This window comes from Chaetura pelagica, unplaced genomic scaffold (assembly GCF_000747805.2).
Source record: "Chaetura pelagica isolate M959 unplaced genomic scaffold, ChaPel_1.0 scaffold65, whole genome shotgun sequence".
NCBI classification, from domain to species: domain Eukaryota; kingdom Metazoa; phylum Chordata; class Aves; order Apodiformes; family Apodidae; genus Chaetura; species Chaetura pelagica.
The window spans coordinates 2,530,163-2,554,122 of NW_009953386.1; the positions used below are offsets into that span (position 1 = coordinate 2,530,163).

Consider the following 23,960-nt stretch of genomic DNA (forward strand, 5'->3'; position numbering starts at 1 on the left):
CGGCCTTTTCAAGGGGAATTGCTAGGGGAAGTCTCACGAGACAGGGTACTAGAAGGTAAAGGGGCCCAAGATAGTTGATTAACATTCAAGGACCACTTCTTCCAAGCTCAAGACCATATAATCCCAACAGGTAGTAAATCAAGAAAGGGAGCCAGGAGACCTGCATGGTTAAAGAAGGAAATGCTGGTCAAACTCAAATGGAAAAAGAGAATCTATGGATCATGGAAGGACGGGCCAGCCACTTGGGAGGAATGTAAGCCTGTTATCAGAGGATGTAGGGAGGCAACTAGGAAAGCTATGGCCTCCTTGGAATTAAACTTCGCAAGAGAGGCCAAGGACAAGAGAAAGGACTTCTTGAAATACATTGCAGACAAAACCAACACTGGAGGCAAGATAGGCCCACTGCTGAATGAGGTGGGTGCCCTGGTGACAGAGGATACAAAGAAGGTAGAGTTACTGAATGCCTTCTTTGTCTCTGTCTTCATTCACTGCTGGAGACTGTCCTCAGGAGCTCCAGACCCCTCAGGTCCCAGAGAAAGTCAGGATAAAGGAGGAGTTTGCCTTGGTTGATGAGGACTGGGTTAGAGCTCAATTAACCAACCTGGACATCCATAAATCTATGGGTCCTGATGGGATGCACCCATGGGTGCTGAGGGAGCTAGCAGAAGTCATTGCTAGGCCACTCTCCATCATCTTTGGTAAGTTGTGGGGAACAGGAGAGCTGTCTGAGGACTGCAGGAAAGCAAATGTCGCTCCAGTTTTCAAAATGGGCAAGGAGGAGGACGTGGGTAACTATAGACCAGTAAGCCTCACTCTAGGTGATCCTGCTCTGACACTGGGGTTGAACTAGATGATCTTTTGAGGTCCCTTCCAACACCTAAGATTCTGTCATTCTGTGACTGTGAGGGTGAGACAGTGGAACAGGTTGCTCAGAGACGTTGTGGATGTTCCCCATCTGGAAGTGTTCAAGGGTAGGTTGGATTGGGCTTGCAGCAACCTGGTCTAGTGGGAGGTGTTCCTGCCCATGGTATGGGGGTTGGAACTAGATGATCTGTAAGGTTCATACCAATCCAAACCATTCTATGAGCCAAAATGGGGTCAGGTGCTGAATAAACTGCAATCAAACATTTATCACAGGGAGAGAAAAAAAGAAAAGAGAGAAGCTGTGAGCAGCCCCTGTTTCTTCCCTCAGAAAGTCTGGCAATGCCTTGTTTTCACTCATTGGTATTCGGGGGAACAGTAGCGTGAAGAGAAGCTTCAGCAAGGCGGCAAGGAGAGATAAGGGAGGGTTCAGCTGACTCAGAGCAGCCTCACGCCTGCCTGCACCCGGCCATCCCAGCAGTGCCTACATGGGTATCGCAGCCCAGGCACCCGGGGGAACATCCGGGAGAGGCATGTGTTAATGAGAGAGTGCAAAAACTTGACTTCTATGCTGCTAAGGGGTTTGGCCAAAGGGTATGGCAATCCAGCTGAAAACATCAAGAGGCACAGTTACCTGTGTGCCTTACATCCACACCTGTATGAGTGGGGCATGGATCCCGTCACCCATATGTACTTAGACAGATGTCCATTTCACTCTGCTGGTGTACTTCTCTCACAGTGACATATTTCAGACAGCTGTTACTTGTATAATCCTATGTCTGTATATGTCCAACTCTGCATTTGTATGGCTCATATTTGGCACTGGAATAATTTAAAGTGAATATCTCTATATATCTGCTCTGTTTTCTTGCTTGGAGGCTAATACCTTTGCACCAGGGATGGATGGATGGAGGGATGGATGGAACGTATATCCTCTCCTGACCTTCTTCAGTTTATACACCATAGTATTAGTTACAGGCTCCCTGCAGCACCTTCAGGATCCACAGAGTTTTTAATAGTTCTTGGAGAAATTGGGTGGCAGTGGTTTAACACTGGCTGCTTCATGGGCCAGATTTAGCATTGATGTGAAATTGTAGCAGATTTTCTGCACTAAAACTGCTGAGGGTTTTTTCCTGTCAAAAGCAGCTGAGTTTACAAACCCAAGACATTCCATGAAAACCAATTAATATTTTCAAATATTTCTGTGAAACATAATTTCAATGATGCTTTTAACATGGTTGAAACAGATTGTTGTATGAAGTCAGAATGTTTGATTTTGACTTAGTTTCAACTCATAAAAACTATGCTACGGTAAGGTCTTAAACATTTTTGCTTTTGGAATATATGGAAATATAATGTGATAGAGCATTGTAATATTATTATGTGGCCTAGTTTTTAATGTAATCAATTCATAAATACTTTCAGGACAGATCTTTTCTTTGGCAATTAAGGGTAAAAACGTAAGAGGCCATGAGGGCCATGCACAAGGGGGAAAAAAAAAAGCCGGTCCTGTTTGGAGAATGAAAGCTAGACATTTGAATCCATCTTTCCTTATCTTTCTTCCTTAAACTACACCAGAAGCATGAGAAACTGGAAAAACTACTGTTAAGTTTGAAAAATGGGACCTGCCCAACCTTAGGAGCTTCCTGGCCATCTCTTATGATCTGCTGATGCTGTGGAACATACAGCTTGTCAGCCCAGACTGCAGGAGAGCATCCTCGCTTTGTTTTGGTCTGACACTACCACCTTCAGGCTTCCTGCGTAATGGTCCTTGCACATCACAGATAGGGAAACTGAGGCCCGGGGAAGAGTGAGAGGAGGAAACAGCTAAAGGGAATAGGCTCCTGGTTTCCCTGGCATCAATCAGTTAAACACAGAGTGGCTGCTTTCCCAGTGGGCTGATTTGTTGAAGGGCCATCGCCTGCCCCTTCCCCTGGGAGACCACTGCAGGAAGCAAACTGCCCTTTTCTGAGGGGACAGCCATGGGGTCACAGTGCCTTGGCAAAAGCAGTGGTGGCTGAGGTGTGGCCTGTCCACCCTTCTGGGCTCCATCCTTTGAAAAGGCAAGGAGGGTGGCTAAGGCAGGGCCTGCTGGGAGCCAGGGGCGAGGCTCCCCGGCAGCAGTCCAGGGAGCATATGCCTGCCAGGGTCATTTTCTAGGCCTGTAGAAAGGTGCTTGTTCATTTTGTGATTCACCTCTTGCGCTGGATTCAGTGAAATGGAAAAGGTTTGTCTCGCTGCAGATGGCAAGAAGATATACTGCCTGAACCAAAAAAATCGAAGAAGGATGCTTAAAAAAATCACCCTCACTATCCTTTTATTACCCCTTCTCTTTTCCAAATTAAAATATTTACATGAACCTAGACCCTTTGAATGTAGAATCCTATTTATGTGCACTTATTAATAGTTATGATGTTAGAGGGTGCACTTCAATATCCCTAAAGCCCTGCATAAAATCCTGATTAAGGTCAGGAAAAGGATCGCATTGAGATGGCTAATGTGTTCACAAACAAACTTCTTTCCATAAATTTTCCAGACAAAATTACTTTTTTCATTGACTGACACAATCCATTTTGATGCTTCTTTTGGCCTTTCAGTGCTGGGACGGATACAGATGGCGGAGCTGTAGTCTGCAGATGCAGAGTGTGCTTTATGGTGACTTGAGTCTCAGAAAAATAACTGTCTGAGTTGCAGCCCCGTAATCTCAGAGTATGCAAGTATAAGAGATGAGAGACAAGGCACTAATTCCCCGTTCTCTCTCAGTAGCAAGGTGGAAATCATTCTGCCTTTTAACATGTCAAGCTTGTCGCTTTAACATTTGGAACATAGGACTGGGACTGAAGATGCCAGTGCCTGCCCTGCCTGGCACCCAGGCAGCATTGAGATCTTCCTCCAGTGGAGCACACCAATGTGTTTCCCAAGTTTTTTTTGCCCATTCCACAACTCTCAAAGCATGCAGGGGTGGCAGCACCATGCTAGGCTGAGGGCAGGCTTCACACAGAGCAATCATGAGCAAGTCCTCTTGGAACCTGTGACAAAGCATGATATCCGAGGAGGTTTAGGAAGGATTTCTAACTTAGGATGCCTAAGGGAAGTGTCTCAACATGTTTCCTCAGTTTTTGTTACCTCAGAAGTTTATTCTGTGAGCTATTGAAAACCACCTAAAAGACAACACCATCCTTTGTCCCAGCCAACATGGGTTTGTTGGGGGAAGGTCCTGCTTGACTAACTTGATTTCTTTCTATGCCAAGATTACCCACCTACTTGACCAAGGGAAGCCAATTGATGTAATCTTTCTAGATTTCAGAAAGGCCTTTGATACTGTCTCTCATAGTATCCTTCTAAATGAAATGTCCAGCATCCAGCTGGACAAGCACATAATGCACTGGGTGAGAAACTGGCAGATGGGTTGAGCTCAAAGGGTCATAGTAAATGGGGTCACATCAGGCTGGTGACTGGTCAGTAGCAGGGTTCCACAGGGATCCATCTTAGGACCAGTACTCTTTAATATATTCATAAATTACTTAGATGCAGGATTTGAACGCCTACTTACTAAGTTTTCAGGCAAGACAAATTGGGAGGAGCTGCTGACACTCTCAAGGGCAGAGAGGCCCTGTAGAGGGATCTGGACAAATTAGAGAACTGGGCAATTGCCAATTGCATGAAGTTTAACAAGGAGACATGCCGGATTTTGCACCTGGGACACGGTAACCCTGGATGTGCATATATCTGGGGAGCGAGAGGCTGGAGAGCAGTCCTACAGAGGGATATGGGGGTTCTGGTCGATGGCAAGTTGATCATGAGCCAGCAGTGTGCCCTGGCAGCCAGGAGGGCCAACTGGGTTCTGGCATGCAGCAAGCATGGCATAGCCAGCCAGTCAAGGGAGGTGATTGTCCCACTTTACTCTGCACTGGTGCAGCCCCATCTTGAGCACTGTGTGCAGTTTTGGGCACCACAGTACAAAAAGGATATAAAGCTACTGGAGAGTGTCCAGAGGAGGGCCATGAGGTTGGTGAAGGGTTTAGAGAGGATGCCATATGAGGAGCGGCTAAAGGCACTTGGTCTGTTCAGCCTGGAGAAGAGGAGACCGAGGGGAGACCTCATCGCAGCTGCTGCTTCCTGATTAGGGAAGGAGGAGGAGTAGGTGCTGACCTTTTCCCTCTGGTCCCCAATGACAGAACCTGAGGGAATGGTAGAAAGATGTGCAGGGGGAGGTTTAAGTTGGATATTGAGAAGAAATTCTTCACCAAGAGGGTGGTGGGGCACTGGAATAGGCTCCCCAGGGAAGCAGTAATGGCACCCAGCCTGACAATATTCAAGAAACACTTGGACAACACCCTCAGGGACATGGTGTGAACTTTGGGGTTGTCCTGTTCTGGGATGGCAGTTGGACTTGGTGATCCAGCCTGTCTGAGGAGGTGGTTGAGCCACCATCACTGGATACATCTAAAAAGACAGATGTGGTTCCAGAGGACAGGGTTTAGTGGTGGATGTGGCAGAGTTAGGGTAGTGGTTGGACTAGATTATTTTAAAGGTCTTTTCCAACCAGAATGATACTGTGATACTGTGAGTTCTTTCCTTTCTTATTAGTTTCAACATTAGACACAGAGTTTGTATCGAAAATAGTTTTCATACACGTGTTAAATTCCTACATTATTCCTTTTACTTCTGCTGTCTTCCTTTACCCTTGATGAAGTCTTTCTCTCATCTTTTTTTCTGATGAGTCCATGTGAACTAGAGATCCACAGGTAAATATTCATAAATTGCAGAAGTCTGTCATTAACCTTAATTCTGCCTGTGTATGCCTATGCATTTATGACAGAACTTTATTCAGTGTTGCTGAAGAGAAGCACGCGTAGGGAGTGATGCTAACACAGTGTATTAGGAAGAGTTCAAAGAGCAGGTATTCTCCAGAGGAGCAGTGGGGAACATGTGCCGCAGCAAGCAGCACCTGTGGGCCTCCACCTGCCCAAATGGTTTGCATGAGAAAGCCAGCCCTGACATAGTTTCACTGTTTTGGTCCACTTGGAAGAGTGTGAAATGACCATGTGTTTCCCTTCTGCAGATCCCCCCACCATCACAGAGTCCAAGAGCAATGAAGCGGCCACAGGACGACAAGCCTTACTCCGGTGCGAGGCCTCAGCAGTGCCCACGCCTGATTTTGAGTGGTATAGAGATGATACCAGGTAAGACCCTCTCCTCTTCCATGCACTCAATAGAGCATCCTCAGGAAATCACCTATCATCCTCCCCAGCTCTTGTCCTCAAACAAATTGTTCTTTACAAACCGTGTAAGTCGTGATGGTCCCATCAGACTGGGCAGAGCCAGCATGGTCAGGGCAGGAGGAAGCAATCCTCCTCTTTGCTGGGGATGCTGAAGGAAATTGCAGAGGATGGAGCTCTTCCCTCTAAGTCAGTTATGGGCCAATACACAGTTAAGACATCAATAGAGCTTTCTTCCTGACAATGTTCGTACATTAAATAGCCCATGATAAAGACAAAAAAATATATAGGCAGTCTTAGTCTCCAAGTAGGTAATGCCACTCTAGATGCCTTCATCTTGGGGAAGAAGCTGCTGAAATGCAAGATTGCCCCCAGCTGTATGATCTGAGCTACTCAGATTTGCCTATGAGAGAAAATGAGAAAAGGGTTAATTTCCAAGTGTTAGTCAGTGCTAGGTAAAGACTTCCTCCATTTCCTTTGGCTTTTCTTGCTTCTCCACTGCTTTACCAGTGGCATTTCACCCCTCTACACTTCTTCCTTTCATTCCCTCCTCCTTTCCATCAATGCCTTCTTTGGTCTCCTCAAGCATCCTCTTGTCTCCCTCCATCCTCACCTGCCAGCTGGGCTGAATGACTTTGGTTTACTGCCTGCTGAAGCAGTGATTTCCTTCCCAATACACACCTGCCATTGCACTGGACACCTTTTCTCCTGTCTCCCCAGGATAAACAGCGCCAACGGTCTGGAGATAAAGAGCACGGGGAGCCAGTCTCTGCTGATGGTGGCCAACGTGACTGAGGAACATTACGGGAACTACACCTGCGTGGCTGCCAACAAGCTGGGAGTCACAAATGCCAGCCTATACCTTTACAGTAAGTATGGGAGAGGGTGAGGGGAGGTCCAGATTGCTCTCACAAAGACCAGGCTGTGTAGTAAGCACATGGTGACCAAAACTCCGGAAAACATCCGCTTGCCACCCCCACCTCCCCAAACCTCCAGCCATGAACTGGCTTTCAGCGCTCGGCTTCAGATACCTCCATGTTCATACTTGCCATGAAACACAAACACAGCCAAATTAAAAGGTTTGAAGTCAAGCCCTTTGATTGACTTTCTTTGCTGAAGTCAGATTTTGTTAAAATAATAAAAACATGTTTGTTTTAGAACTGGAAACAAAAAAGCCCTTTAGAATGACAGGCCCTTTAATAAGGAGACAGAAGGCCAGGGCTCTGAGGGTCTGTGACAGCTGAGAAATGACAAGTAATTCAGAGAGATGGAGAGAACTAGCCACTAAGCCTGAGGAGAACAAGAAAGAGTCAAGAAAAAGAGAAATGAGTTTGAAAATGGCAGAGAAAGAAGTGGGAAAAGACAGGAAGATTTAAAGGGGCACATCAGGGGGAACACAGGGGAAAAGGTAATCAGCAGATGAAATATGGAATAAAATTCCTTGGATCTCATTCTGCTAAACTTCAGTTACTGAGTTTGTTGTAGTAAGTGTAAACAGACAGAAGGTGGGACCAGACCAAACTCTAGAGCAGTTACCTGCTGGTTCCAAATTTTGCAGCTGATTCGAACTTGACACTAAACAGAAGCCCATCCCTCAACTACCACCCATGCACACGTACAAACTGTGGCATATTCAAAATGCAGTTCCTAATTCCAGGTCCAAAACTTGGGCTCAGCTAGGACCACGCATTGTTATTGTTACCAGAAACAGACTGCAGTAGAATAATCTACTTACATGAATAGACACATAGATACAAAAGTGATTTAGGGCTGTATTCCACTGATGGTGCCAATCTGAGTTGAAACACTTGGGCCATGACCTGCATGTCCTTTTAAAGAGCAAAAAGCTGTGTAAATCAGTCTTAGTATGGGGTGCAGTTTAGTCTAGTTTCTGCTGTGTGTGGTCAAATTAATCAAACCATCAGAGAAATTATGTTTTGGTTTGGTTATTTTTTAACAGATGCAGTGCAAAAGGATAAATCCATTGGCATTCTTTGTTTATTACCTCTGGATTTATTTCATGGCTGTTTGAATTTTTGCAAAATCTGGGTGTATTCTGTGGGAGTGTTTTTCTAAGTAACAGATATTACCATAAAATAACATATATTGGATTTCCTGTAACATTGCAGCACACAAAGCAAATTTCTACTTTGAAAGTCTTTTCACCCTTTTCTTGTGACTGTCATGAGATTCAAATAAAATCCTCAGGCAGCAATCTGGAACACACTTTTCAAGTACTCCAGATTTGTTCTTGTTGATATTAATATAATGCTAAGTTTAGAATCCATTATTTGCGGCTGAATTCTAAATTTGGCCCTCTCTGTTGGTTCCTGTTACACAGATGAGCTGAAGTGCATGACTGAAACAAAATATAAGATGAAATTCAGTAATGTATGTATGCACACGTGATTTTAGCTGGGGGGTTCATTTTGCTAGAAAAGCATTTTGCATGATTGCAGAACTTCACCTCAAAGGATCTCAAAGGATTTGCTAGCAATGAATATTTTAATGTTACAAGTTATTTAGAAATGGGTGAGTGTTATTAGTACCATTTTGCAGTAGGAAACAAAGGTACAGAGTGAAGAAGCAGTTTACCCAGGGTCATAAAATGAATGGCAGAACCTGAAATACACCTATGGAAGTGTTACAAAGATGCTCTTTACTATTCCAGGAGGAAATGTAGCAACTATTGCAAGATGACTTGCAACAGGGAGGGTCCTACTTTAGCCTTCTTTTGATGTGTACGAAGATATTCAAGTTGTTGGATTTTGTTTATAATTTTTACCTTAGGAATTCAAGGCCTATTTAAGCTGGAAAACACCAGAGGATTACACAAGAGCCAGAAAAATGGAGGAGCAGGAGCTGAGAGAAATTTCAGTATTTTCAGTGAACTCTTTCTAGCTTTTCTTTTTGTTGCTTAGTAAATCCCTATTTCCTCAGTGTGCAATAACTTCATATTGTTCCACGACATCTCTGCTCTCCTTTTAGTTAGTTTGGAAGAGAGAAAGAGAAAAAAATTAAAAATTCAGGCAGACTAAGGCTGGTACTTCTAAGGTTAAGAAATCAGGGAAGAAATAAGTGAAGGGAATCCAGCCTCATAAAGAAAGCAGCTGAAAAATCCTACAAGTCCAAATGAAAAAAATACCATAGTGATCACGCAGTAGCTGAAATGACAGGTAATGCACACTCCCAGTCACACAACCAGGCAGGAAAATAAAGTAGTGCCAAGTTTTTGCAAGGTACAGCAGATACTCAAATACTTGGGAGTGTTTGTCTTCTCTAGAATCAGAGATTTTATTCACTTTTTAAATTGAGAACAAGCTCACTGTCGTGCAACATCCCACTAGGGAAGCAGATACAACGATGGTTCCTCAGCGTCCCATTGCAGCACAAGAAAGAATGGCAGCCAGGAGTGAAGAAACAACCAGAGAGTTAATAATGAGGTACGGGCAGCTTTGCCTGAGGTGGAGGGCAGAAGGGGAGCTAACAAAATTATGTGAAAGAACAGTTTAACAATAGAGAAAAATGGGTGACTACCATTCCAGGAAATCTCAGCCAGAATTGAAAAGGTCTCGGAGAGACCGAGTGCCTTAGATGTCAATGCCATAGATAGAAGATGCATTAAAATACAAAAGCAGCTCCCTTGAGCTGTATGAATAGCTAGCTAGTGATCTTCCTTAAAGGATGTAGCAGCAGGATTGCCTGCTGTAGGTGGAGAGATTTATACCACTCACTCCTGGAAACTGAGTTTACAACGACATAAAAATGCCCATACCAAGGGTCTGCATTACCCAGGAACCCTGTCTCCAACAACAATATGGAATATGTTTGCAGAGAGGGTACTCAGGTACAGTTTGGTGATAAAACCCATCTAATTGCTTGCTGCCATTCCTTCCTCCCTATTCCTTTTTCTTACCCTGCTCTCTGCCACATGCTTTTGTTGTTTCCCTGTTTCTGGTACTCAGTGAACAATGCACTCATCCAGTTCAGCCTGCTAAACCAGGGAAAAGGGAACCGAGCTTTACCACCCACCCCCCAAAATGCCCCCAAACGTTTTATTTTGCTGTGCGGAGATGAATTAGTTCATGGAAGGGCTCAACAAGCACCAGAGCCCATCCAAGAGGGGAAGCCATATCAGACATCTGTGGATATGAGGAGCTGGAAGGCAGAAATGTGTTTTGCAGCATTAGCGAGCCAGTAGGTTGATTCAGCTAGATCAAGTTTTGAGCCTAGATCAGGTTTTGTAACCCGCAAGGACAAAATGCTGTGAGACCTAGGAAAGGGGCAGTAACACAGATCTCTGTGAAAATGACCTGACAGAGAGGCCAGGCCAGGGCTGCCATCACAGAGCAACAGAGGTGAAAAGTAGTGCTACAACTGGAGGGAGTGTTTTCCCGTAAGTCTATTAGGAGGGAGGGAACATGTTTTCATTCCATTCAGCTAACAGAGTGCCATGGAAAGCATTAGGAGTAAAAGTCACAATTTGTATCTTAATTAGTGATACACAGAAGTGTAAATATGTGTGTATATATATACCAGATACACATCTGCTATACAAGCATATGGATACATAGGTTTATATGTACATGAGTATGGATACATACGTGTGCACCTCTGTGGTGTATAAGCAAGCACACACACCCTCCAGGCACACAGAAGCAGGCACAGCACCTGGTGCATTCTAGCAAGGCAGAGAAAAGAGTTGAAAGCTCTTCCAAACCAGTTGACTTTTTCCTCCATCAGAGCTAGTCCATTCTGGAGGATAAAACGAGAGACAACGGGGCAGTGCCACACATCCTTATGCAGTCCTGCTGTCTAAATTATCTCAATTATAGGAGAGTGCCACCTCAGCAGGTCCCCAGCCGCATCCTCTGTGGCGTGCATCCTCTGCACCCTTCAGGGAGCAAGAGGTGAAGCAGCAGCTGGCAAGGCCCATGCCAATTAGAAGCAGCAGCAGATAGGATCCCACCCCTGCCTCCTCAAGAGGCTTCAGGGAAGGTTATCACTTTAGGCCCAGCAGTTTTGGGCCCAGCAAGAGGCACGTTCCTAAGGAGAACTGATGCTTGCCTCTAGCCTGTGGTTATTTGTTGGCATCTGGGCACAGGTGCTGGCTGTGTGCACATGCTTACATCCCCGGTCCTAAAGCTCTGCCCACACGTTTTGCTCCTGAGCATTGGCTTCTGTTGGTTGCTGCTAGGGTTTGGAGCCTAACTGTGGCCAAAATCTCTCTCTCAGTGGCTCTCAGTGCAAACCCACCGTTTTCCCAGGGGTTGTCAATAATGGGGAGACTCCAGAGAGGAGGAAAGCTTTTAGGCTGACAGTCAGATAGGGCAAGGCTGAGACACTGCCAATGAGCTGGGGTGGAGCAATAAAGGCATCAGGCAGCCAGGGGAAAGAGCTAGAGTCCTTGAATAGAAAGCAGCATGATAATGAGGCCATAGTGCTCTGCTTTAACTGCTTATGCTATGCAGGCTGCAGCCTGCTGTGCAGGAAGAAGGTAAAGGGGAGGTGAGTTATTTAACCAAACTGAGTAACAAGGAAGTCATGTCAGCACAACAGCCTGCTTTCACAGAACAACAGTCCCCTGTTGCTACATAAACACAGAGATCCAGGCTAGCCCTGTGTTTTCTACCTGCTGTGGACTCAAACAGCTTCATTACCGCCATAAAGGCAGGAGATCTGCCAGTGGCATAGGGATGGGCCTGACCTGCCACATCCTCATGGGCTCCAGCAAGTGAGAAACTAGCTCCTTGCACCAAGGGTGATGTATGAAGAGCGTTGGCCTCCAAATAGCTGGGTCTGGGTTGATCAGAGTATAATAGTGGACTAGTGATGTATGCTGACAAGCTCTATGTCCATCAGCACTGATCTGAGTGCTGTCCTCACAGGTAAGCCAGGAGACGACTCATTGCCCCAGGCCTATCAGCTGTTGAATAGTGGCATATCTCTACAGCTAGATGTCTACCTATTGATCAGTCCCTGGGTAGGAACTTGTCTCAATCAGTGCAAGGCATCCAGCGAGGTCTAAGGTAATGAAGGGTGACCTAGTAATCAGAGTCAGGCCTGGGGGATCTTCTATTCTTGGTTCTGCTCCTGGCTCTGCCAACAGTTCAGCATTTGACCCTGGGCAATTTGCTTCCTTGCTCTGTACATCAATTGCACAATCTGTAAAATGGAATTAACACTACTGTAAGCCACAGACTGAGGTCTCTGACACCTATTTTCCTCAGTGTCTGGTCAACTCTTTGAGATCCTTTTGTGGAAGAAGCAAAGCAAGCCAGCAGTGACATAAAACAAAGTCCTGCTGTGACATATAACAAGGACACATTGTAAAAACCCTATAACCAAAACAGCAGTCTGCTACAACTAGAGCTTGATGAGTCTGCAAAAAAAATCTCTATTCCTCTTGAAAGACAAAGGTTCAAAAGAAACAGTGTCCTTGGGGGTTCACCAAGGTGACTGCTCCCATGCTCAGATCCTCAGGGTACCTGTCACTGGCAAGAAATCCATTGTGGAAAAGGTTCTGGGGAGGCAGCAACTACCTGTGGAGGACTTCCACAGCTCACCTCTCTGCCAAGACTAGCTTCCTGCCAGGGGTGTAGCTAAGTGGAGCTGTAGTGTGATGACATGAATGGTCTTGAAACTCAGAAGGGAGATGTGGCCCATCAACTCCAATTACCTTCACTGCAGGTGCTTAATCCCTTTTGCTGTGTGGATATTATTTGTTTAGTTTTTCAAATTACTTCTCTCTGACTCCGTCCCAGGGGATGTTGATGTGTATTAGGTGTGTTGCTAGCAAAATGCTCTGTGTATGAAACCTACTCTAGTTCAGCTAATTTGGAGATGGATAACTCCATCAGGTTTGTATCTGCTGCTTGCTTGGTGTGAAAAGTGGCTTGTCCTTTTCTCCTGCATGTTGCTTATTGTTTTTTTTCCCCCCTTAGAACGAGTTTTACCCACACTCCCCAATCCTTTTCCAGGTCAGTATATGTTTTATGTTGAAGTAGCTCTTTAGCTGGGTCATTCTCCATCATCCTGATAAACTCTCAGAGCTAGGGATCAGCAAAATCACTCAGAAATGCAGGAAAATAAGGGCTTTCCTTTCTTGTCTACATGTCATTTGGTCCCTTCTGCTCATCTTCTTCATCCTTCCCCCCTCCCTTTTCAGAAAACCAATCAACTAAGCAGCAACAACCTTTAGCCAAGCTTTGAGCCATGACATTGTCACCCATGTCTGGACAGTCTTTAGTGAGGTTAATTTTGTCTACAGACCTACTCCTAATATATCTTTGGCCACATAGCCTGATTTGGATCAAAAGCATAAGCAGACCTTAAATTTTGCAGAGGTGGTGAAAGGGACAAGTGAGAAGCTAAAAATTAAATTGCTCTCCGGAGTTTTTTCCATGCTATTGTTCAAAATATTAATGGTAAAGCACTTTGTTTTCTCATTCCTCTGTCACACACCCTCAAGTCTGCCAGTCACAGAGTGCTGCATTTGAGACAAAGAGCATGAGAAGAGGCACATGGTGGGGTGTTGCTGTCTTTTGAATTCCAAGGGAAGAAGGTGTGGAGGCAAAACAGGGTCTGAGTATTTTTTTCCCATCTCTGTGCTTCCCAAGTACGCCTCAAGTCCAGGCAGCACAGCCCCGATGACCATATGAAACTTGGGGTTTGGATGTGACTGTGATATTCTGAAACAGCACAGAGACTGGGCACTTCCAGACAGCAGGCTACAGCATTTGAAAGCAATGTTTGAAAATAAATCAACAATAAGGCAGCCATCCCCCCATTCACTTAAAAAAAATTTGGCCTAGAACTCCCTAGTATCATTGTTTTACCACCATATGAAGATGCACTCAACTCATGGAATGTTAGGAGGCCTAAATAGTTAATGTCTGTGCAGAGCTTTGGGGTAGAGTGTTATTAAGAACCCATGTTGTTTTTCAGAGGGCACCTTCCCAAGTAAAGCACCTGCAGGTACTCCCATGAAAAGAACAATAAATGCTGGGTGTTACACCAGCTCGCTTTAACTACTCTGCCTTTTTCAAATCAAGCTCTGCTCTTGGCAACATATTCAGGCTCAGGATGTAGTCACAATTGCCTATTTAAAAGGCAAATCCACAAATACAATTAAAGAAAAGTACCTACAAAAAAAATGGAAAAAAAAAAAGAAAAAAAGGGAGGAAAAAAAAAAAAAAAAAAAAAAAAGGAGAGGGTGAGGGAGAAATCAAGCTACTATTAAAATTAAATCCCAGGGAGTGATTTGTAAATAACATTCAAGGAGCTGAGAAAAGGAGCAAAGTAGGCCATTGGGAATGTAGTGTGGAAAAATAAATCTAATTAAACCCATTATTGTATGTATTGCAAATGAAACTTGTGCTTGGATATGAAATTAGAGTTGCTGAGGCTTTTTGGGTTGTAGGGTTTTGAGGAGTTTTCCAATTTGGCGTGTTCTTTTTTAAAGCAGAATTTTCAATGACAAATGTTTTTGTCTGATGAAAAACTCTTTTTTTATGATTGTTTTTCTTATATATCTTTAAATTCCACAGGCAGGCAGTGTTAATTTTTTTCATAGCCTGCCCTGTTTGCAGCTGGTTTTGAATTAGAATCCCATTAAGATAAATGATAAAGCAAAAACTGCAAGTTAGGAAGGCCAGGATCTCCATACCAAATACCCCTCCTAATCAAGCTGCCAAGGCCATCCTGCACAGCTTTAGTCAATCCTTTAAAACACTCCCCACTCTATCTTTGAAGTTGTTGTGTTGTTTTGTTTTTTTCCTTTTACTGGTCCCCAGTCCCCTGAGATCATCTCAAAGGACATCCTGTTGTGACATTACTTCTGTGAGGGGTCTCGAGGAATTTGTGGTGTAAAATACTGGGTTATCTCCAGTGACCCAGGACATGCAAAGAGGATTTTGCAGAGGGGGAATGTAGAGCTTGAATACTCTGGACCTCATTGGTTTTCTGAAAGCCCCTACCAGCTTCTCCAGCGAGGGTGTTCAGCAAAGATATTGGCGCTCCTCTCAACATTTGCTTTTACTTTGCTGTTCACCTTCAAATAAACCTTGGGCATACAATTTTCTTGTTAGACCTTTTTCTCCCTATGAGTCAATGTTCTGAGATGCTCAGCTCTCAAATAAGCCTCTCCTCAATGACCAGAATCACAGCCTCCTCCCTTTCTCCTTCAATTTCCATTTCTCTTAAGCCTCAGTAACACTTCCCTGCCCTGTGGGGTTTTGAGCATTAATTTAAAAGGAAGGTATTTTGAGATGAAGAGCAGTGCAGTCATACTAAGCACTGCTATCATTAGCTAGCTGCTGTGGAAACATCTTGCTTTCAGGCAAGCTGGAGACTCATAAGCAGCCCATTCAAATAAACACGTGGGACTAGAGTTTGATGGGGCAGTTTCCATGATAGAGTTGGATGAGTCTGGTGGAGCCCAGCTGATTCAGCTCTTGACACAATTGTCCCTAGTAAATTTTCTAGTCCTCCTGATTTTGCAGCCAGGCATGCAAAATGCCCTAAAATGTCTTCCGAGATGATGCCACATCTCATCACATCTTCCTGTCTGCATTGAAACATCACGTTATAATGGGATGACACAAGACCTGGCTGTTGCAAAGGAGGTCTTACTGCATCATCAGGTGGCTTTTCAAAAGAATTTTCTTGTGGAAAAGGAGAGTTTGCTCATTCCACACCACACCTGCCAACATCAGGTCAAGTGAGGTTACTGTTGAACATCTAAGGGGCCTGTCATGATTACAGTGCTGGCTCCATCTCTGTCCTCCATTGTCCCTTGCCCTCAGCCCTTTGAACATAGACTCCCTCCATCTTGATAGCACCTAGTGTCCACATCAGAACATCTTAGCCAGACTGGTGGGCTTCAAAACTCCTGAGTCTTCTCCAGAGATTCATGATGAGGGCTTACACAGATTAACCAGGGGCTTTCTCAGCATGGTTAGTTTGAATGCCCTGGAAGCTCTGCAAAGGAGATGCCCTCTTTACTGGAGAGCAGCGCATCCAGTACTGTTTGCAGACATCAAATGTGTCCCTCCTCAGGGCCTGATCAGATGAAATCCAGTCATGGCCATCAACAGGGTGGCAAAAGATTTATAGCAACAGTTTGTAAGTAATTAGGGGAGGGGGAGGGAAAAGGAGAATGAGCAGTCCTATCTTTATGTCAAAATGTGCACTGATTGGAGAATGACCCCTTATGATTGTAGATTGTAGCTAGTCTCCATTTAGCTGTAGCCCATGTAGCCTGTACTGTCACTAATGCCTTCATCAGGTGGGTGGGAGCTGGGGGGGCAAGAGAGGAAAGATATGTTAATTTGGATCTGATGACCAGAGTGGGAATCAGAGAGCATCTTTCTTTTTAATACCCTCTTGGTCTTCTTCCCTCCCTATGGAGGTGCTAGGTGTGGATAAGAGAGCTTACCTGTTGCAGTGGTCACCTCCTCCCATCCCTGCTCCCTTTTTTCTTTCTCTACTATGTGGCCATGTCAGCCCTGCTGAGCAGGGTGCTCTTGTGTCAGTGGCATCTGCTTTGGCAAAAGGATGAACAGCTGAATATTTCAAAGCTAAGGAGAAAAGCATGGGGGAATAGATCAGAGAGTAGTGGCTGCAAAGGGTTAATACATTATGGGGGCTTTGCTGACTAGGCAGTGGTGGGGGAGCAGTCCACAGAAACCAGCCCTCCCAGTACAGTGTGGCCAGCTAAAGAACCTGTCTGTCTCTGGAGTCCTCTTCATTGAGCTCACTAGGTGCTTTCTCAGCTGGGCACCAAGCAGAGGTCAGTGAAAATCCAAACCTTCACAGCCTTTGCAACAAACTAGTTAACAGAACTGGGAAAACCAAAGGATAAACAAGCCAAAATAGCCAGTCTTAGCCTATCATGAGCATGACATAGGAACTGCCAGCAGAGAAGAAATAATGGCCATAGTGACCAAGCACAGGAGGGCATGCTTGGAGCTGTGTGCATGTCTGGTTATTTCCACAAATTCTTAGGCATTTGAGATGTGTGCCTGACTACTTGGAGCATGCCTCTCTCTTCCCTAAAAGCTGCCTGGCTGAGTCTCAGGCATTGGCACTGGATAAGGCCCATAAGCCTGGATGGGAAGCACAGCTCAGAGCTGTCCTTCCTTCCTGTTGGCGGTATCCAATCAGATTTTCCAAAGACCTCATTCTCCATTTGGTGAGTGCAAAAGGGGGTGACTCTGCAGGGTGGATGCCCAAGCAGGCCAAGCTTTTCTTGCTGCTCAGGGTCCATGTCTGTCCCTGCCAGGTCTACAGGCACTGAAGGCTGGGACTGCACTGGGTACCAAGCCTGCAGGGGTCTCAAGCCAAGAGAACAGGAAGGACAAGGCAGGGTGAAAGCAGAAGGCCATTATCATATTGTTTCTTGCTGTTTCATAGGTACCTGGCAAAGGGTGGCATTGCATCTTATTTTGACCATGTGGTTAAAAGTAAATAAAGTCAAAGTCAGAGATGATGGTGGTGTCTTCCAAAAGGAGTAGTAGGGATGTAGCTGGGAACAGCATCTTAGGGAAAAGAGAAATGCCAGGAATTATTTCTAGTACAGCTACTAGCTTCGCTTGATCGTTTCTTTTTTCTGGAATGCAACAGTTTCTGCTTGCTGAGATTGCTTAAAAAAAACAACACAACAAAACCAGTCTGCTTCTTTCCCCAAAAAAGCACAAAGGAAGGAAACCAGCTTTCTTAAGGGAAAAAAAGAGAGACACAGGGGAAAAGAGAGAGAAATGGCGTTATTGCTTAATCTGTTTCTGTACTTTTTGTTCATTAATTTTAATTTAGATTGATTTATTCCAAAATGAGCTCTGGGTTGCATATATTTGCATAACCCTCTCCCGTAGCAATGCTGTGGAGAATCCAGTGCGTGAGGAAGAGCAGCAGCAGAGGGTAGGAACTGAGACTGGAAGTCCCAGAAAGATATTCCTCTGAGCCAGGCCTTTGCACTGGGACAGAGAAGGTGTTTCAAGGTCTGTGTAGTCACAGAGTGCCTTTGCATGCATGCAGAACAGCCCTGTGAAACAGAGGTCAGGGCACAGCAGTCAGGTGGGAGAATGGAGGCCGGGTGAAACCAGGGGGAGGAAACATGCAGCTATACTGCAGAGATTGTAAACACACCCATGGAAGAGCAACTGCTGTGAAAAAAAAATCAGTTGTCCATTAGGGACACTGATAGTGTCAGCAGCATAGCATGGACTGCCCTGCAGAGCAGAGCTCGGACAGGCTATAACCCTCCAGAGACAGATATCCTCAGCCCAGAGGGTGCTCATAACATCTGTATGTTAGGTAAGTTTCTGAAGCCATCAGCTAAACCTTCCTCCTTAGAGAGGATGAAGACAACTTATACCCACTGCTCAGCAGGTATACCTAAATCCTTGCTTTTTCCCTCTCACTCTCCTTGCTTCCCATGTGAAGCTGCAGGCTGTGCTGACTGGCACCAAAGCCTGGCAGGCAGCGAGGAGGAGGATGAACAGCCGCTGGTCTCTTGATTTAATCCTGATGCACACACCAAAATTCCTCCCACCCTCTGGAGAAAACGACCAAAGAGTAATTCCCACCTTCCTCCTCCTCCTTCCCCTTCCATTCCCAGTGTAAACCCCTCAGAAATTTGCCTAACATACTGGCCTCCCCTCTGGTTATTGTCCCAGGTGAACAGTCTCTCCATTCACTAACCCATGATGGTAAGTGGGTTTGGGAAGCAGCAGGTTTATCTTCCCAGCTCAGGCTCTGCACCAGGCCCGCTCCTGAACCGGCTGCCATTCAATGTCTGCTCTGCTGTTGATAAAGCACATTACACATGGCTGGGCTTGCATGATTAATACAGCTGTCTGAGCACTCTCTCTAAAAACAAAAACAACCGGGAGAAGGGGGGTGTGGGATTTGGGAGCGAGGGGGTGCGCAGGGAAAAAGCCAATGCTTCCAAAGAAATCAGGCTTGCAGAAAAAGCAGAGTGCTCCTCCTGGCAGGCCTTCCCTCCTGTGGGTGAAAAAGTCTGTCAGCAGAGCTCCCCTGCGAGAGGGAGAGCCCCAGTGGCAAGGCGAGCAGAAAAGAAATGTGCTTGGCCCTTCCCCACCGTCGCTTGCACGTCCCTCTGCGATGTGGGGAATGTGTACGTGGACAGGAGAAAGGGGTCAGGATGTGGGGAAGGATGTGCTATAACTCGCGCAGACCTTCAGCGAGGTCTGGCCAGGCAGCTTCTATGGTAGGTGTCACACTGATGGACAAGTACACTTCCGAGCCAGGCCACCTTCTGCACCATATCCACACACATCCCACGCTTGGAGGCACATCCCACAGTCACCAGGCAATTTCCAGGCACCCTAGAACATCTAGAGGATGAACCAAAGTAGCTGCAGGCACCTTTTCCATTGCCCAAACTCATCCAGCTGAAGGCCAGCTCAGCTGCCAGTGTAAGCTGTAGTAACTTTCTCTTTTTAATTACCACTCTGGGAACGGACTGTGAGGAGCCACTATGGCTTTCTGCTCCAGCTTTCCCCATGCCCGGGGCCAGGCATTAAAGCCAGGTGTTAAGGTGCTAAGGTGACCAGGAGTCTCACTCTGGAATTGCACACACACACACACACACACACTTCAGTGAGAGAACTACAGGCAACACAAAGTAATATTTGCTGAGACCACACACTTTAGAGGCCTGTGGGCCTCTGTGGGCCCAGCTTGGCTCCAGTGAAATCTCTAATTCACTGAGGGAAGTGCTGAGGGAAGCACACAGGCTTGTTTGTAGTATTCACGTTCACAAGCCCTTGATGAAGGCTAGCTGAAGCCTCCTCCTAGCTTGTTCTTCTGCTGGGCAGGGAGGGATGGGGACAAGGGTTGGTTTCTGCTAGGTTCCCTAGAAGAGAGTCCCCAGAGTGGAGTGGTAGCCCTAAGAAGACCTCAAGGACGGGGTGAGGCATGGGGAGCACCATGCTGCAGGTATGAGAGAAGGAGGATAGGAAGGTCAGAGGCAGCAATACTGCTGGATTTCAGTACCACAGACATCTCAATCATGCTGGTCACACTCCACCCCCATTTACTTCTTCTTCTGCTCCAGTTTCCTTTCCAGTCACCCCTCAGTGCACCCCTCCCCCTTCATTTCTACTCAAAGCCACTCAAATCTTTCTCATGCCAAATATCCAACAAAGCTTGTGGAAAACCATAGCAGGGATGAAGTGGGTAAACAGACAGACATAACGCTGATGAAAATATTAATTTTTCAAGAGGTTCCAGAGCCTCCTATTAGCAAACTACTTCCTAGGGCTGTATGTGCTCTGGATGAGGGGGGCTAAGCTGTTTGTTCCCTACTGAGACACTAGACTGCATGCTAGTGTCACCTTTTGTCATACACATTTGCTTGAGAGGTGAGCAGAGGAAGGACTGCTGTATCCTAGGAAAGAGAAAAGCAGAAGTTCAGATCTTCCCTGTGATGGACCTTGAAAAGGTCTGTGCTATGTATTTTTTTTTATGCTTTGCTTGTAGAATTGAGAGTCTTCACTCAATGGTTTGAAGACAAAGCAGTTTTAAATAACTGATTTTGTATTAGTATCTTGCCACATGTTGGGTGGGGTTTTTTTTTAAATCTCCAGCTGCTTGGGAAATTGAAAGGGTGGGAGAATAATTTTTCAGCTGTGAGGAAACCTTGGAACTTTTTGATATCTACAGGACAGATCTGGTGATCATACTTCAGTGAGAACTACAGGCAACACAAAGTAATATTTGCTGAGACCACACACTTTAGAGGCCTGTGGGCCTCTGTGGGCCCAGCTTGGCTCCAGTGAAATCTCTAATTCACTGAGGGAAGTGCTGAGGGAAGCACACAGGCTTGTTTGTAGTATTCACGTTCACAAGCCCTTGATGAAGGCTAGCTGAAGCCTCCTCCTAGCTTGTTCTTCTGCTGGGCAGGGAGGGATGGGGACAAGGGTTGGTTTCTGCTAGGTTCCCTAGAAGAGAGTCCCCAGAGTGGAGTGGTAGCCCTAAGAAGACCTCAAGGATGGGGTGAGGCATGGGGAGCACCATGCTGCAGGTATGAGAGAAGGAGGATAGGAAGGTCAGAGGCAGCAATACTGCTGGATTTCAGTACCACAGACATCTCAATCATGCTGGTCACACTCCACCCCCATTTACTTCTTCTTCTGCTCCAGTTTCCTTTCCAGTCACCCCTCAGTGCACCCCTCCCCCTTCATTTCTACTCAAAGCCACTCAAATCTTTCTCATGCCAAATATCCAACAAAGCTTGTGGAAAACCATAGCAGGGATGAAGTGGGTAAACAGACAGACATAACGCTGATGAAAATATTAATTTTTCAAGAGGTTCCAGAGCCTCCTATTAGCAAACTACTTCCTAGGGCTGTATGTGCTCTGGATGAGGGGGGCTAAGCTGTTTGTTCCCTACTGAGACACTAGACTGCATGCTAGTGTCACCTTTTGTCATACACATTTGCTTGAGAGGTGAGCAGAGGAAGGACTGCTGTATCCTAGGAAAGAGAAAAGCAGAAGTTCAGATCTTCCCTGTGATGGACCTTGAAAAGGTCTGTGCTATGTATTTTTTTTTATGCTTTGCTTGTAGAATTGAGAGTCTTCACTCAATGGTTTGAAGACAAAGCAGTTTTAAATAACTGATTTTGTATTAGTATCTTGCCACATGTTGGGTGGGGTTTTTTTTTAAATCTCCAGCTGCTTGGGAAATTGAAAGGGTGGGAGAATAATTTTTCAGCTGTGAGGAAACCTTGGAACTTTTTGATATCTACAGGACAGATCTGGTGATCAAGTTTCTGTGTAACCTTGCAACGCGGGTGGTCATCTAGCTACCACCAGCCTCATTGATCAGAAGATGTGGGAAACAGGATAACAGTTCACTTCTAGACTAGGATTACTGTAAGCCACCTCCAGGATAAGTGGCGTAAGCAGCCAGCTCTTGAACACCACTACCTTCTCAGAAAGACACTGAGAAATTCAATCTCAGGGCTATTCTTTAGACCTCAGGGAAGGGTGGGTGTGCTGCATAACAGGATGAATCTTCCCTAAGACATGAGGTATGATAGATGAGTACTTAGTGCACCATGAATGAGCTCCAAAACATGGGGAAGAACTGTTCAGTGCTAAGAAAGCGTAAGCAAGTTCTGAAATGCATTAAACCATGTGCTAAGATTGATAGACACCAGAGACATTTCCTTAATCTTGTTGGAGAGTTGCTGGAGGGCATCCTCCTGAATTTACACAGTGGTACTTCCACCTCTAGAAAAGCCAGCCTATTGCCACTGCAGTTACAGTCAAATCTTAATTACAGGAGCAGAACTCTTAGTGAGAATGGGGTACAAGCAGGTAATGAATAAAATAGTTCCAACATTGAGAACAGGAGTGAAAAATCATGTCTTCTTCTCAGAGGGGAAGGGAGAGGATGACACAGAAAAGCAGTAAGAAAAAAGCCCCAATGAACCCTAGTAAGTAGAAGCTGCTAATCCCTAAAGCCTCAGAGTAGAGTGCAAAGCCCTGGAAGAAAGAAATTAATAACTTTCAAAGTATGACCTTGAAAATGGAATTAACAGTATTCCTCCCTTTTAAGCCTTCATGACAATAAAGATTTCATCTTCTGAAGCCCTAGCAAGAGAGTCAACAGACTAGAAAAATTACTTCCTGCAGAGGAGCTGGCAAGTGTAAAACCTAAGACCCCTCCAGGCTCCAGGGAGTGAGATGACAAAAGAGAGACCTGTATGGTGCACATCCTCTTGCCCTTGCCCCTTCTCCTTTAGAGGTTGGTTTCTTTTTTTCCCATTCCCATCACAGACAAGTTCTCCTAGCCTGTCCCATGCCTCCTTCTGGCCTCACTTCCATTCAGAAGCTCATGGGGGCTCATTGTCCTCTTTACACCAGGTTTTACCTCACATTCTTTGACAGGATCCCAAGGGCAGATTCCCCAAAGTGAATAAGGAGCTTACAGCTTTCTGATGCCCTTTGAAACTTCTCTGTGGGTTCTCCTCCATCAGCACAGCACATATATAAAGCCTGGGAGTCTTGTTAATGTAAAGAAGTGGGAAAACTGGCACCCACTGTCCCTTTTCCTGTCTCCATTTTGGTTTACCTCAGATGATGAGGCCCAGGAACCAGCAGAATATTCTAGACAGGCAAATGTGGATGTGAAACATGTGGATGGGTGGGTGATTATTTTTTTTCCCTTCGGGTATTGACCAGAAATACATGTGTTTTCTGTTTGCATCTCAAATGACCCTTTTTAAAACTCTACCTTGGCCATCTTGAAAGGCACAGGTTCAATTTCTGCTGAAGTGATCATGGAGCTCCCAGCATTTGGAAGCACACCTCTGTGCAACCAAGACAACTTGAGGATTTGCTTGCAAGTCTGAGCTAGTTTGCTTGTCCAGCAAGGCTCATGTGTCCCGGCACAGCCCTCTGACCCCTCTCTCAGAGGCTCCTTCAGGGCTGATATCGCATTGAAAAAGGGAACTGAAGGGGGTGAGGGTAGAGGAGGGGGGAATATCTGCAGAGGAAGTAGAACAGGCTAGAAACTTTACTCCCTGCAACCCCTGCTTCTTCCTGCTGTAGTGGGTATATGCCCTGCTTTTGATGGGATGACCAACCAGCAGGACAGATCTCCCCCCCAGGGCAGTTTTACCGGGGATCCTGCTGCGTGGTGGTTGTGGAAGGATGCAGAGGGATGTGGACCAGATTGTCCCACGGAAGCAGGGCCGTGTTGGGCTCCCTGGAGCAGAAGCAGCTCAAGGACACGAGGAGCTGCTGCCCTTTCCTTAGCGGGGGGCAAAGCCCGGGGCGGTTTGAGGTGCGGGACCCCGGGGGTTCCCCCCGGGCGGGCGAAGCCCCTGAACCCCGAGTGCCACC

The 23,960-nt window shown here is 45.8% G+C and overlaps 1 protein-coding gene across 5 annotated transcripts in view; it reads left to right on the forward strand.

Moving 5' to 3' along the window:
• Positions 1 to 23,960, forward strand: part of LSAMP (limbic system-associated membrane protein) — a 1,070,131-nt gene that overhangs the window by 1,037,605 nt on the left and 8,566 nt on the right. For 3 of the 5 annotated variants that reach the window (XM_009998230.1, XM_009998228.1, XM_009998227.1), the window contains 2 exons: positions 5,927 to 6,047; positions 6,804 to 6,952. In XM_009998230.1, the coding sequence (XP_009996532.1) occupies positions 5,927 to 6,047; positions 6,804 to 6,952 (270 nt within the window). Of the gene's footprint in view, positions 1 to 5,926; positions 6,048 to 6,803; positions 6,953 to 13,027; positions 13,064 to 23,960 lie in introns of all 5 variants that reach the window. The other 2 variants (XM_009998226.1, XM_009998225.1) reach the window with 1 other exon arrangement.